Source organism: Drosophila grimshawi, unplaced genomic scaffold, assembly GCF_018153295.1.
Source record: "Drosophila grimshawi isolate 15287-2541.00 unplaced genomic scaffold, ASM1815329v1 contig_44, whole genome shotgun sequence".
Classification (NCBI taxonomy): domain Eukaryota; kingdom Metazoa; phylum Arthropoda; class Insecta; order Diptera; family Drosophilidae; genus Drosophila; species Drosophila grimshawi.
Genome location: NW_025063240.1, coordinates 19,365,908 through 19,379,829, shown reverse-complemented (window position 1 = coordinate 19,379,829; position 13,922 = coordinate 19,365,908). Strand labels below are relative to the sequence as shown.

The 13,922-nt window shown below is 39.3% G+C and overlaps 1 protein-coding gene across 1 annotated transcript; it reads right to left on the bottom strand.

Moving 5' to 3' along the window:
- Positions 1–11,179: 11,179 nt before the first annotated feature.
- LOC6556708 (eukaryotic translation initiation factor 5A) lies at positions 11,180–11,873 on the bottom strand. The gene has a single exon (XM_001983617.3). The coding sequence runs from the start codon at positions 11,785–11,787 to the stop codon at positions 11,305–11,307; it is 483 nt and encodes a 160-aa protein (XP_001983653.1). The 5' UTR covers positions 11,788–11,873; the 3' UTR covers positions 11,180–11,304.
- Positions 11,874–13,922: the final 2,049 nt, after the last annotated feature.

Sequence of the window (13,922 nt, the reverse complement as noted above, 5' to 3'; positions counted from 1 at the left end):
ATTGCAACGTTTTAATTTTAGAGTGAGAGTGTAATACAAAGTGATTTGTTAGTTTGATTATACTATTAATGGCTGACATCACGAGATCAGTTTTTCTTCCTGTGCTGATGCTGAATCAGATTCCCAGCTAATCACTTGTTGTTGTGGCTGTTGCACTTGTTCGCCTTTAAATGAGCAGCTTGTAAAATAAGCGGCAGACAAGGCTGTCAAATTAATTAAATTGCTTGTAAATGCAGCAACAGCAACAACAACAATTGCAACTGCAACTGCACCAACAATCATCAGCAACTTGGGACTTCATTCAGTCATGATGTCGTCTTAAAGCCGTCATTAACATTAACATTAGGCTAACCCCAAGACGATGGACTTTTCACCTTGGCCCCCGACTGCAATTTTCCAATAGCAGCGCACAGACGGACGGAAAAACTAACTCATTAAAGTTGCGCGAGACGCGCGAGAAGTGAGAGTCTGAGAAATGAATGATGATTGGTGAAGAGTGGGTGGCCAAAAGACAGAGAGAGAAAGATAGAGAGAGAGAAAGAGAGAGAAGCTTCAAGTTAAATGATGCGGCAGATAGCCAAGGAGTGAAAAGTGGAAGTGGATAGTGTGGAGTGTGGAGGGAGGAGAATTGCCAGGGAGATCTAAAGTCAAATCAATGCGGGTGTTGTCTTCATAGTCCAAGATACATTCACTTGTCTCCATGCAGTTAAAAAATAGCAGAAAACAAAAATGCAAAAACAGAAGCCAACATGCAATGGCAAACGGAATGCGAAGGCGGTGTTGCAGTTGCAGTTGCACTTGGTGGTGGCATGACAAGCAGGCTGAGCAGGCGTCAGTGGCAACTGCTGGCTACTGTGTCTGCTGATCTGCTCTGCTCTGCGCCTGTCTCTGGTCTCTGGTCAACACTGTCGGTCTCTGGGCAACAGTCGCCTGCCTGCCTGCCTGCCTGCCTGACAACGAATGTGAAATGTGATTTAGTTTTACTTTATTTTTATCTATGCATATTTATTTGCATACCCTGTACCCATTTAAAAGGCCTATCCTATAGTTACTCAAGTATAATACAAAATTAGCACCATGATTTTGATTCCAAATCCAAGTAAAAATATTCATGCCTTGTAAGATAATAAAACATTTAATGTTGAAAACGTTAAATGCCATGTTGGCTTAAGCCCAATATTTCCACTACTATAAGTTTGCCATGCAGATCAACCGATGGATGAATGCATTTCCTATAAAATTGCTATGTTTTTTTCTTGTATGTTATGGTTAGGTAAGGAGTGACTGCTAGTCATTCATTCACACTTGATCCATGTTGTTTCATTTGTTTTTCATTTTGGGCTGACAGCAAACGGCCAAACAATTTGGCTCTTTTGTGAGCCGTTTTCCATTAGGCAAAATGAAATTTATATCATGTAATTTAGTGGACAGTAAACTCCCACGTAATCCCAAACGTGTGTCTTGTGTCCACCAAATGACATTCCCACTTGGCAGTTGTTTCCATTTTATTACTATTTTATTTTTTGTTTTTTGCTTTTTAGGGGAAAACCAGTCAAGTCGAGAGAGAAAGAGAGAAACTTCCGAATGCAAGTTATAAGCTGGCTATTTGGCTGATGGCACACTCCATCATCAAGTTCTTTACATAGAGCGTTGACTTACTTTCCTGCCAAACTGAATGCAATTTGTTATTTAGTTTCTTTCGTCTTGTTTGCTACTTCTAACGGTCTTTTTCTCACATTTTCACCTGCCTGGTCTACCTCCATGGCAATTTCTCCCATCAGTGTTTTTTTTTTTGGCTCATAGCCCAAAAAGTCTTGACAAATTAATAAACAAGCCGTCAGCCGGCCTCGACACTCGACCAACAGCAACTCTTACTCTACACATGTGTATAAACCCACTCCCCCCCCCCTCAACATACACCACCCCCTGTGCCATTCCCCATTTCCACGCAACAGTTTATCATTTGTCAACCTCGTGGCGATTTTAAGCAAATTGCATTCTTAATGGACTCTGCATCCAGCTGCAGTCTACAAAGTTTCTATGCAAATGACTCGAACAGTTAGCAATTGGCTACTTTGTTGGCCAAATTGATGTAACGAGCTCATGCTGGTTAAAAATAATTTGCATTTCTTTAGCAAGTATTAAAAAAAAAAACTTATGTACATATTAACAAACGTTTAATTACTGCAGGCAAAATTTACTTTCGCAATTCCCTTATGTGTTGCATATCCTTAAGCGTTGCAATTATCCGTTTATGATATCAATGCACTCGATAGCTAAAATCAACATTGATTGCCAACGTTTTTCGATGGTATTTTTGGTTTTTATTACATTTTCACTTTCAATTTGCACTTGCGTCAAGTCTTTTGGGCCTCGTTTAGCTGTCATTAGCAAATATTTGTATTAAGTTTACTTTCGATTTGAGATTTCTTTCGTTTTTATTTTCATTTCGTCTTTCATTTAATTACTTGACAATTAACAATGCAAATTGCACGAAATCGCCACCTGGCGGTGGCGGCGGCAACAGCGACGGCGGTCATTGAACGGTTATTCGACACGCTATTTTTAACAATAGTAACAAAAAACAGCAACAAATACCTTTGTGCATTATTCAACATATGTAGACAAATATTTTGTTGTTTTTAACAAATGTTCGCTGCTGTTTGCCTGTTGGCTGTTGTTGCTGTATTAATAATAACGTGTTAGATTTTCACGCAAAGCATTTTGAATATTTATCGCGCGATTGCAGCTAAGACCGCCCACAATAAGCCAACTTAGTTAGAGACAAGCAGACAGACAGACAAGTGCTACTAATTACAATGCATGGTAAATGCTTTACAACTTTTGTTCAGCTAATTTTGGGGTAACTACAACAATACAAAAACAGTAACAAACAACAACAGTTAAAGGCCAAAAAACAGTCAGGCGCTTTTTATAAACTTGGCCTAGGCACGCGATGACCGCGAATTTGGTGGCCAAAGGCAAACTTTGCATGTTAGAAGACCATAAAAACAGAAACGACAACGTTGACAAGAGTTGCCCAGAGAGAGAGACAAACTCAACACACAACATTGACTGTGTTTATTTGTTTTGTTTGTTTGTTTAGCTGACTACAAATGTGAGGCAGCTGTTCCTGTTTCTATTCCTTTTGGTTGTTTGGGCTTCGCTTTCGTTTTACGATTAAGTAATTGTGATGCAAATTGAGAGCATGCTGAAATGATGCAGTCACATTTGAATAACAGAAAGTTACCTTTTCGGGTGTTTATCAACTATTAAGATTAAAGTTTAAACTGTGGGAGCTAAGTGATTTAGGAGTCGAATTGTATGTTTGGAAAATACTAAAATTTTACAACTCTTCAAAAACGTGTGTTCAAAAGTGCTCTAAAAGAAATTGAAAGATCGAAAATAGTAGACAAATTGTTCCTATAAAAGATATATGCCATATTAATCCGATGTTGATGATTCTTTGCCAATATGTGTTAATAACAATACACATTCTTTGCATTATTATAACTTCATTCTGCATACTGTAAAGTTAAAAGAAAATTAAAGTTTCCCAAAACTTTTTTAACTTAAATTTCGATCATTAAAGTTCACCTTCTTTATATATTTTCTATTTTCAAAACATCAGCTCAACTTTAAGCCAAGCTTAACCCTACTTAGTTGTATGAAGAACTACCGTATTTATGTTCATACTTTAATCTTACCCAACTCCCCATGCAATTCAACTCCATTGACCCCAAATAGTATCTTATAATAATGTACAAGGCATTCTTCGAGCAGAGTAGTTTGGGAGCTGAGCTACTTTCAAATTTCCCATAGTTTAGCTTACATTATCCATATGTATGAAATATGATCTGCGTGTGTGTGCGTGTGTTCGTGTATTTCTCAAATTAACAAACAATAACATTTGTGCAACAACATAATGATTCCGTTCGCTGCACCACTCCACACCGCCCACTCATCCACCCACCCACCCATCCCCTGAACAACCCACGCTTGAAAGTTGTGCGTTTTGGAGTTAAGGAAACCTGCGTCGAGGCAACTGACATAATTCCCAGCGGAAAATGTTAATGTGCATTTAACTACAGTTATGTCTCAATTGGCCAGAAACCAGTTTTTCAACAATAACTAAATAATTAATACGAAAAACTTAAATTTAACAGCAAAAAAAAAAACCACCAACTTGTTAAAGATGGAGAGAAAACCTTTCCTGCTTGCCATTTCCCAGGCTGGCGAATACCAAAAAAAAAAAAAGTTGGTCAGTGAAAATGAATTTCCTTTTTGGGCTTGACGTGCAAACAAAAAGGGTACGAACAAATTGTTGGAAAAAAAAAACAATATGTTAGTCAGGATGCAAATGCCGATAAAATCATTAAAAATCGCAGAATTTTCAGAGTTTCTCTCTCGGCACACCTTCTGCTTCCACTTTTCTCATTGTTTGCCCCTCTTTTTATATGTGTCGTGTTTGCCCACGCAGCGGCCTAATGGAGACTTTAAAATGAATGCGGCGCCGACAGCCATCAAGTGATCTCCACACCACACACCACCTCAACCCTCCTCCCAACTCTGTTTTTTATGTGGCGCTTCAATTGTGTTTAACAGTCAGTTCCCCATGCTTGCAGCCTCCCCTCCCTCCCTCTCTTTATAGATATATATTTGCCACTACACTTTCCGTTTAACTGTCGCAACTTTGTTTACTACTTCTATGATATATGCTTTCTACTGTTACGAAATACAAATATAGATAGATATAGATATTTAAAAACATTTAGTTTTTCTGAATTTAAAAAAATGTATCTTTCTGAATACCAAGTTCAGCTGAATCGTAAGCTAAAGTTGAATACTATTAAACTGTTCTATACGCTAAAGATTTTCTAAAATTCAGGTATAAACTATGTAAAAACTGATAGAAAATTATCTTGAAGATCTAGAGAACTAAATGTCGAAATATATATTCAAGTAGTTCATACAAAGATATACGCCCTTCAATTGATTAATAACTTCCCCCGATCAAGATTTAGATTGTTGTTGACTTTAATTTACCCTCTTTAAATCATATTTGAAAGATAACAACTGAGTACAGGGTAACTGCTAGTCGCGCATAATCCACTTTGCGCATGCTTACATGTTTTTATTTATGCGGTCTGTCTCCATTGGGGGCCCACTCCATTGAGCTCATTGAGCGCACGCACGCTTCCCCACAGACACACACACACACACACACACAACAATAACTCGCCAGCGGGCATCTGTCTCTAGTCTCTATATCACGCACCTCCCCCTCCTCTCCCCTCCAATTGCTTGGCTTGGCCGGCCTCTCCTACTGCACAAGTTGCAATTAAAACGCGTGCAGTTTCCCTTGTAAAATGGCAGTGGAGCGTGGAGTGGTGGCGTCCACTTCCAAGACCACGATCTCTGCTCCACGCTCCATGCTCGACTATCTCGCAAGTTGGCTCGTTAAATGCTGCAATTTGATTTACGATTCGATTGCCAACTGCCCTCCCCCACCACCTCCACCATCACCCTCATCCTTGCCTTAAAATTAATGTTTGCTTTTTTTTGTGTTACCCAATATCATTTAATATTTCAATATACGACTTAAGCACACACAAGCACACATAACTCTCAGGGTCGTTCCGTTTGGCGTCCAAACGCACTTGGCACGCAATTAGCATATGAATATTTTTTTCGGTTTGTGTTTGTTTCTTCTCTTCAGTTTTTCTCAAAGCTCTGCCAAATGTCGTTTGAAAAGGTTTATTAGTTGTCCATTTTAATGGGCTTGGCTTTCAAAAAAAGCGTAAACAGAAACAAGACACGCACAGACTCAACTTGCAGTGAGAACCTTACGTGTTGAGGCCAGAAAATAGCAAGCACCTTGCCTTCGGGCCATCTAGACTCCATGGTTGACCTTAGCTGTTAAGCGGTTTAATGGGTTGTAGAGATCGTTCTTATAAAAGTAATCTGATACGAATGAATCAAATACGGTAGCCCCTGAAAAGTAACACCAATTTAAGTAGACTTTATTGTCGTTTTTTATATTTCCTTTAAAATGATGTCATTGTGTCTTGAATGAGTACCAAAATATCTTGTATATCTCTGTCGATTGCCAGCTGTACTATAGACATAAGGTGTACTTGTAATGCAGATACAGATAGTACCGGAAATGGGACAGTAACTTTACAGATTAAAGTTGAGAGCCATTACCGAGATTCAGTATGTTTAAAGAACTAGTTACAAGAACCGATTCTAACAGAACTGAATGACGAAAACTGTGGAAGCAATTCATTGAATTCTTCCAGAACCCTTTCACTTTACGGAATACACTTGGGGTTGGCACCCTCGACAGTACATCTATGATAAACATAAGATTTACTTATCGTACTGATGCAAATAGAGTACTTACAAGTAATAGAAGGCATACTTGTATTACATACACGACATTTCCTTCGATACTCTATTGATTTCTCCATCAATCAATATGGTTGTCCACTGCCTTAGCACCTGCTAAGACTCCAGTTAAAACCCATTCATCAAAAGCCCGTGTCAAAGTGGGCTCTTAAAACTACATGTCAGTTCACCAAGTCACATTTCTCAGTTCACGCTGATAGTATATTGTAACCCAACTTTCCAATGACCCCATTTAATGGAGAGTGCAACTTCAACTCGTACCTTAGCTTATCTTGCTGCGAAACCTACACACACACACACACTTGTCTTTTTGTTAACCCATTTTCTTTCCAGGCCAAGAGACACGCACGAATACCTTAGCCCTTTTCGGAAGAGAGACAGATAGGGAAAGAGATAAAGAGAGAGAGAGAGAGAGAGAGAGAGAGAGAGAGAGAGGGTGGAGAGTTGACACATTAATCTCTTTAATTGCTCCACACGCAACTTGAGAGACTTGCAAAGTAAGGTAAACCAAAAAGAGTCAAAAGGTGTCTCTCGCAAACGACAGCTATTAATTAAAGCGAGCGACGTAAATTAAATTACATATCTTTGATCAAATCAAAATAAAATACGCCGTTGCATCATTAACACTTTGCCAGTCAGCCCACAAAGATCTCGGTTGAAATTATGTTTGTGCAACAAAAAGCGTGAAATCAAATTTAGATCTTGGATTTGATTAAAGAAACAACGATATACACATGTATTCTAATTAGATTATAAATGTACAAGAGAGGTATAATAAAATTGCGCAGAGTAGGAAAGAAAAGTCGTAAAGAAAGTATATATATATTTATGATCAGGATCAAAAGGAGAGTCGATTTAGCCTTGTCCGACTCTAGGAATATAGGTTCTTAAACATTACATTACATTTTATCGACAACAATCGATACTAATCGATTTCCGATAGCAAACAAATAAATAATCGTAATACTGTGTCACATTATTTATCAACCGCAAAAATGGCATTAAGATCAGATGAAAAACACAGATTTTATGATGTGTTCATATTGACCTAAGTATTTAAAAGGGTATCTGCCAGTCGAGCTCTCTCGCCTAGAGTATTCTAACTTGTTTTACATGTAAGTTTGATTTACCTTTGTTTAGCTCCTTTCCAACTAAAGCCAGAGCACTTCTTGTTAAAAAGAAATAGAAACCCCTCCGGTAACACAATAAATAAAATCCGATGACTGCACATTAATCGATCTAACAAAATAGAAAGCTATATATTGTGTATTGATATAACAATAACAACAACAACAACAATCTATCACACAATCAAATTGAGTAATTAAAACCGTGCAACTGTCACCTTCCCCGCTCAAATGTAGTTCTAATTGAAAGCGGAGGGCGTAGCTCGATTTTCGAGCTGTTTACCTATGACCCGTTAGATAAACATCACCCAAACCAGCATTTGCTGTGTGTGTGTGTGTGTGCGTTAAAATAACGGTTAAAATTGTATCCATGACTGCATGATGCACGCATTCACGCCCCAAACCGACGACGACTCCCTTCTCCCTCCACTCCACAAATAGCAAACCCACAAACACACACAAAAATTGCTGAATAATGGTCACGCCCCAAAGACTGGCAGGCGAACATATTAAAGCGTGTAATTAGTTTTGGATAGATACGATACGATATGCAGGCGTAGTTGGGTGGCGAGTGGTGAAGTTCCGCGGGGAAGGGGAAAAACTCAGCATGGTGCAGTTTTCCTCTTGATTGACTGACAGCCGACATTGTCAGTTGCCTGCAGCTAAAGCTAGAGAGGAGCTGCCATAGGAATCATAGTCGGAGGTCAAGTGCAGGCATAAAGTCTGGAATGGTTTCTGGTTTAAGACTCCCTCTGCTCCCCTTCTCCCTCACTCTGTCTGCTTCACTCGCAACTAGAAAATGGCTTTTATTGTTGTTGTTGTTGTTGTTGGCATTGTCATAGCGATATTCAATATGCACTTGAAAATAATGAAAGACAGCCCTGTAGAAAGACAGCGCCAAGTGCAGTGCCAAGTTTTGTTTCGTTTTTCTTTTTTTTTTGCCTCTTTCTACTCGTTTTTAGTTTCCGCATTGCATATAATTTATTCACTATGATGCATGCAAAGTCAAAATCAATAATAATTAGTTGGCAATTTATGCAGGCTGTCCAATGGAGTTGTATTGAGACGGTCGTAAATTGTTGAGTGATTTTCAATGCAAGCCAATTAAATGTCTAGCTTAGGGGAAGTATTGAGGTATTGTAAAACGAAAGAAGCTTAAACATTGTATTTTACCCTGTTCGCAATTAGAAACGTTACTTGGAATAATAGATTTTACAAAATAGGTAACACTCTGCTTGTTAAACTAAAGAACATAGTAATTAGAAAAGCTATACAATCAAAGTCTCTTCAATCAATCTCAATCATTACATGTAAGCTATTAAGTTGTTGGTGTGACGCTGTTATCTGAACGTAGCAGATTTCAAATGTTCTTTAAGGAATGCTGCAGCACAGCTTCTATTCTGTTCCAGCATTTACTTTATTTTCATGTCCTAATCCCACACACACACACAAAACATTCCAACCATATTTAGGCAAACATACAAACATTTATCAATCAAGCTTAGCAATTATAGTTGCTATACACCGCACACCCTCGGGAAAAACACGACGCTTCCCTTCCCTTGTCATCCCTCCTCCCGCTTATTCTACAAAGTAATGCTAATGCCTTTATTTATTGATTGCTTAGCAATCCCCAAATGCATTTGCCTGCAACCAAAAACACTCAATTCCCCTCCCGAAATTCAATTCTCACATATGCCCAAATTGGGAAACATTTTGTCAGAGACAAAGAACTAGAAACTGAAATAAATGCGGGTTCCGCTGGGGTTTCAAATACGCCCCCACATTAAGGTTGCTGTTCATAATTTGATATTTTATGTTTCTTTTTAATGCTTTTGTTTATTTCTTGGCAACTAATTGAATTCACAAAAGTGTTCTTTGGCGCCTTTTCTTCTGTTGCTGTTATGATGTCATCATGTCTGGCTGGCTCGCTGCCTGGCTGGCAGTCAGTTTTTTATTTTGATTCATTCCCACAACGTGACTCTGATGGGAGTGGCCCTCTCTGTGGCTGACATGTAACCGAATCCTTAGCCAAAATCTGCAGACACAACTCGGTATTAAATTGTATTAGCAAATTTATTGCATTTGTTTACAGACATGACAACATTTTCAATTGCAACGTAAACGAGGGGAATTAAGTACTGAGGGACTGAGAAACCACGCACTCGAAGCAACCAGCTGGAAGCAGTCAACACACCCACATAAATAGTCAGATAGTGGAGAGGTGAGTATTTAAACGGCGACAGCTTGACAGAAATGTCAAATTGGCAGGCAAAACCACAGTTACCACAAATTTTGAATGAATGGCTGAAAATGGGTGGAAGGAGGGAAGCAATGAATGAGCCAGTGAGTGTAGTGAGTGTAAGTGTGAGTGAGTGTGTGTGCGAGTGTGCCAGTGAGTGTATCTAACGTACTTTTTGTGGCCTATGCAAATGAGGCAAATTTAGTCGATTGCCAATGCAATTGGCAAACAAGGAAGCAAAACGGCTGCCTGTCAATTGAAAATGAAGGAGACGCCGTCGCCGCCAACAGCAACAGCAGCAGCAGGCAGCAGCAGCAACAAAAGGTGGAGCAAGACAAACGATGCTGTTTGGGAGACGCCGCCAGCGAGGCGCCACACAGCTCACAGCAATGAGAGTTAAATACACGGGAATTTTCTACAACTCCAACTAACTGCAACTCTATTATTATAGCCTGCCAGAGGGTATGCTCATTTTCCCATCAAGTTTGTAACGAAGGAAGACGTCTTCGACATCAGACACTATATATATACATTTTCTTGACCAGCTTTAATAGTCGAGTCAATATAGCCATAACCGTCTGGGAGTCTGTTTCTAGCTTGGTCAGCACCCGCCCTTTTGCTGAACAGGCCGGATCGAATCACTATATCATATAGTTGTCAGAGGAACTATCATTTGAAAGATGTGTTCTTGTATGAACTACTTCTTTGTTAACCAGAATATTCCAACTGAACTAAACAAGGAATACTCGATCGCATTTTAAGTTTTATATTCAAACTTAGACTCCGATGTGCAAGAGTATTTCATTTGCAGCTTGCCTAAAATACTCTTTCTTATTTATTTATTTTATTTCATTTTCAATTTTTCTTTGACTGAAAATGCAAATGGCAAAATGAATGCAAGTGCATTCAACTAATGAATTGATGGCTGCAAATAGTGTTTGATTGCCTGTCTGTAAGGCAGTCTCTAAGCCAGTTTACTTGACCATTGAACTGTACAGTAATTAGCAGCACACATGAACACACACACAGTAGAAGAAGACCCCAACGTGTGCTGATGACCTTTCCATTTTAGCCGCAACGAATTGATAAACGTTGCAACATTGAGAGTTGAGTTAACTGAGTTGAGCTCTATTTGGGCGCGACCCCCTTAATGAGATCTCATTAATTTGATAAAGACGATCAAATTATGTTTCTTCGTTTGGGGCAACATGATAAATGAGCGTTGAGCCTAAGCCAAATGCGGGCAACCAACAAATTTGTAGCGCTCTGTGTGCGTAAATTGCTTTGAAGTTAAATGAATGCGATCAAAACATTGAAAGATCCGTGGAGGAAATGATGATCGATGTTCATTTTTCTTGTCTTCGTGAAGAACTCAGTGAATTGAAGAACTCAGTGAAGCTGATAGCACTTATGACATTTATTGATTGACTATTGGCTATAATATAAACAAGAAAAGTTTTCTGCGATTTGCTTTGCCTTTTAAGTCAGCATTAGTTCGTTCTGGGTCTCTGGGCTTTCGTCACATTACTTATCCAGGCCCGAATTAAACTTCATGGCAATCACACACTCCTCGCCACAAGCAGCCAGCACCGTGCACAACAGATCTTTGCCATCACCAAATTCAACACGGAGACAATCGCCCAAATCACCATCGGGCACCTTGAGATCCTCACGGATATCACCATTGTCGGACATCAGGGTGACAAATCCATCATCACTGATATCAGTTAGCTGATAATCCTCGCGCTTCACATGCGGCACATCCATATTATGGGTGGAGGGACAAATATCCTCGTATTTCTTCTGTGTGAATATATCGATGCCAACGAGATGGACTTTGGCATGTCCATGCTTGCCGGTCTTCGAGGTGGACATGTCCACAATCTTGCACGGACGTCCCTTGATCATCACATTTCCATTCTTGCGCAGTGCCGAGCATTGCATCGGATATGTTTTCGATGCTCCAGAATCGACGGCATCAAATTCCACCTCATCATCGTCGGCCATCGATGAAACAAACAAAAAGTGTTTGTGTGTTTAAATCTTTTCTATGTTTATGAAAAACAAATTTTGTGAACCGTTTTTCTTTGCTCAGTTTTGGGTGGTTGACACTGAACTGAACTGAGAGCCGGCTTCCCAGCACTTGACATCCAAGTCAGCGTCGACTTGATTCCCAGTTTATTTTCTTTTCCTGGTTTTTCCCCCAGTCAAAATTTAAGTAGCCTTAAATCATAAGCGGATTTAGTTGTCGTGTTGTGAAATGGAAATGGAAAAGTGCTTAAAACTCCCACAGTACTATATTAATATGCAGTCGCATAACTGCGCCACAATTTATGCTTCCTATGCACCAAATTTGGTCAGACTCGTAAATATACAATAAAAGAAGAGCTTAGCCAATCAACATACGATAATCATTCGATTATCATAAGATAGTCATACGCATATCCGGCCTTTACTGCCACTGCACATTTCGACATTTGCTGCTGTTGCTGCTTAGTCTTCTTCTTTTGTGTGATATTCACAACGAACGTGTTCATAATTAAGAATCGTCGATCGAGTGGATTAAACACACTCAGAGACTCGTCGTCGTCTTTAGTCTAGTGCTTAAGTTGTAAATTAGTCTTGGAAAGTTGAAATTGACGTTGAAATTAACGCTTTGAAGTAAGAATGTTCTTGTCAAGAGAGCTCGACAACTTACGGCGGCGATATTTTGTATATATGAATATATCATGTTCTTCGGAGTTTCAGAAATCTATATTACCTGTAGGTATTTACATACCAGACTAGTTAAATCTTAAAATGGTATTTCATATAAGGTTTTTATTGCAATCGTTGGTCGATTTTAATCGATAATTGATCAAATTAAAGAAACTTGTTTATATAGAAGGACAGATGGAGATGGCTAAGTCGATTCGGATGTAGCTGCTGATCAAGAATGTATATATTTATGGGTTCGGAACTGCTTCCTTCTGTCGGTTACACACTTTTGCACTTTTGCACTTTTGCTTTATCCCTTTAGTGAATTTACGTCCTCACTAAAGTTATTCGATTGACTCTTGAATAAATTTTAAACATGACCAGTTTCTTTAGTTTGGTGCGAACAGGCGTTGCAATAACAAAGTGGCACATAGGGGTGTAACGCATTTCGCTGTTGCAATCAACGGCACTTTACGCACCTGCAACATCAACAACGAACGCACTGCCTTGGGGCAACACACAGCAGCAGCAGCAGCCGCGGCAGCAACCTCTGAATGTGGGCCAATGGCGCTGACCAAGTTAGTCGTCCACTTTAGTAATTAAAGCCATGAAAATCAGTTCACAAGGTGTGCATAAGAAATGTGCAACGCGTAGCGAGAGGGGCAAAAGCGAAAAAATGTGTGAGGGAGAGTGACGAAGAGAGAGAGTTCAACACTAGGCGCCACCTGGTGGCTTGCTGCAAGCCATGCCCGCATTTCGAGCAAGTCGAGTGAAGAATTTCCTGGTAGTGCAGGTTTAGATCTTTTTTTGGGGGCCTGCACAACACTTATCCAAATTAAAGTGTGTCCAAATATCTTATGCGACCTGATTTCATATGCATATGTTTAAGTTTCCTTTGATGTACGAGGCACCAAACAAATTGTTTACTGTGTTGCAACCGTGCCTTACCACAATATTTGGTTATGTTGGCAAGAGATATTCATCTGGTTTACATACCTGAAAGTAAAGAGAGAACATTTTATTAATAAAGAAAATTAATTTAGCTGATTTCCAGGAAAGTATCGTATTCTCTGTTAATTATTAAAGACCCCCATGTTCGAGTCTTTCCCACTCTTTTAGCGACATTTAAACTACTCCCAGTTGCATTCCAAATATTCTGTAGCTATTACCAACAAGAGCTTTCCCTCTGCGACTCTCATAAATCAAGCTGGGACCCCACCCAAAAAGAAACACCACTTAACCTCCATTGCTTCTAATGTCAATTGCTTTTCGGCCGTTATTTTCGCAGCATAATAAATAAAGCCAAAACGTAAACACAAATTGAGCTTAAATATTTGCGAAAACTTTTTTAGCGTGGCAAATGTGACAATTGACGAATTGACTACAAAAACAAATCTGTCTGTTTGTCAGTGTTGCAGTGACTTAGCTTGTTTCTGCTGCTGATC

What these genes read in the sequence shown, in the direction of transcription:
- LOC6556708 (XM_001983617.3), bottom strand. Translation starts at nt 11,787, where the DNA reads ATGGCCGACGATGATGAGGTGGAATTTGATGCCGTCGATTCTGGAGCA.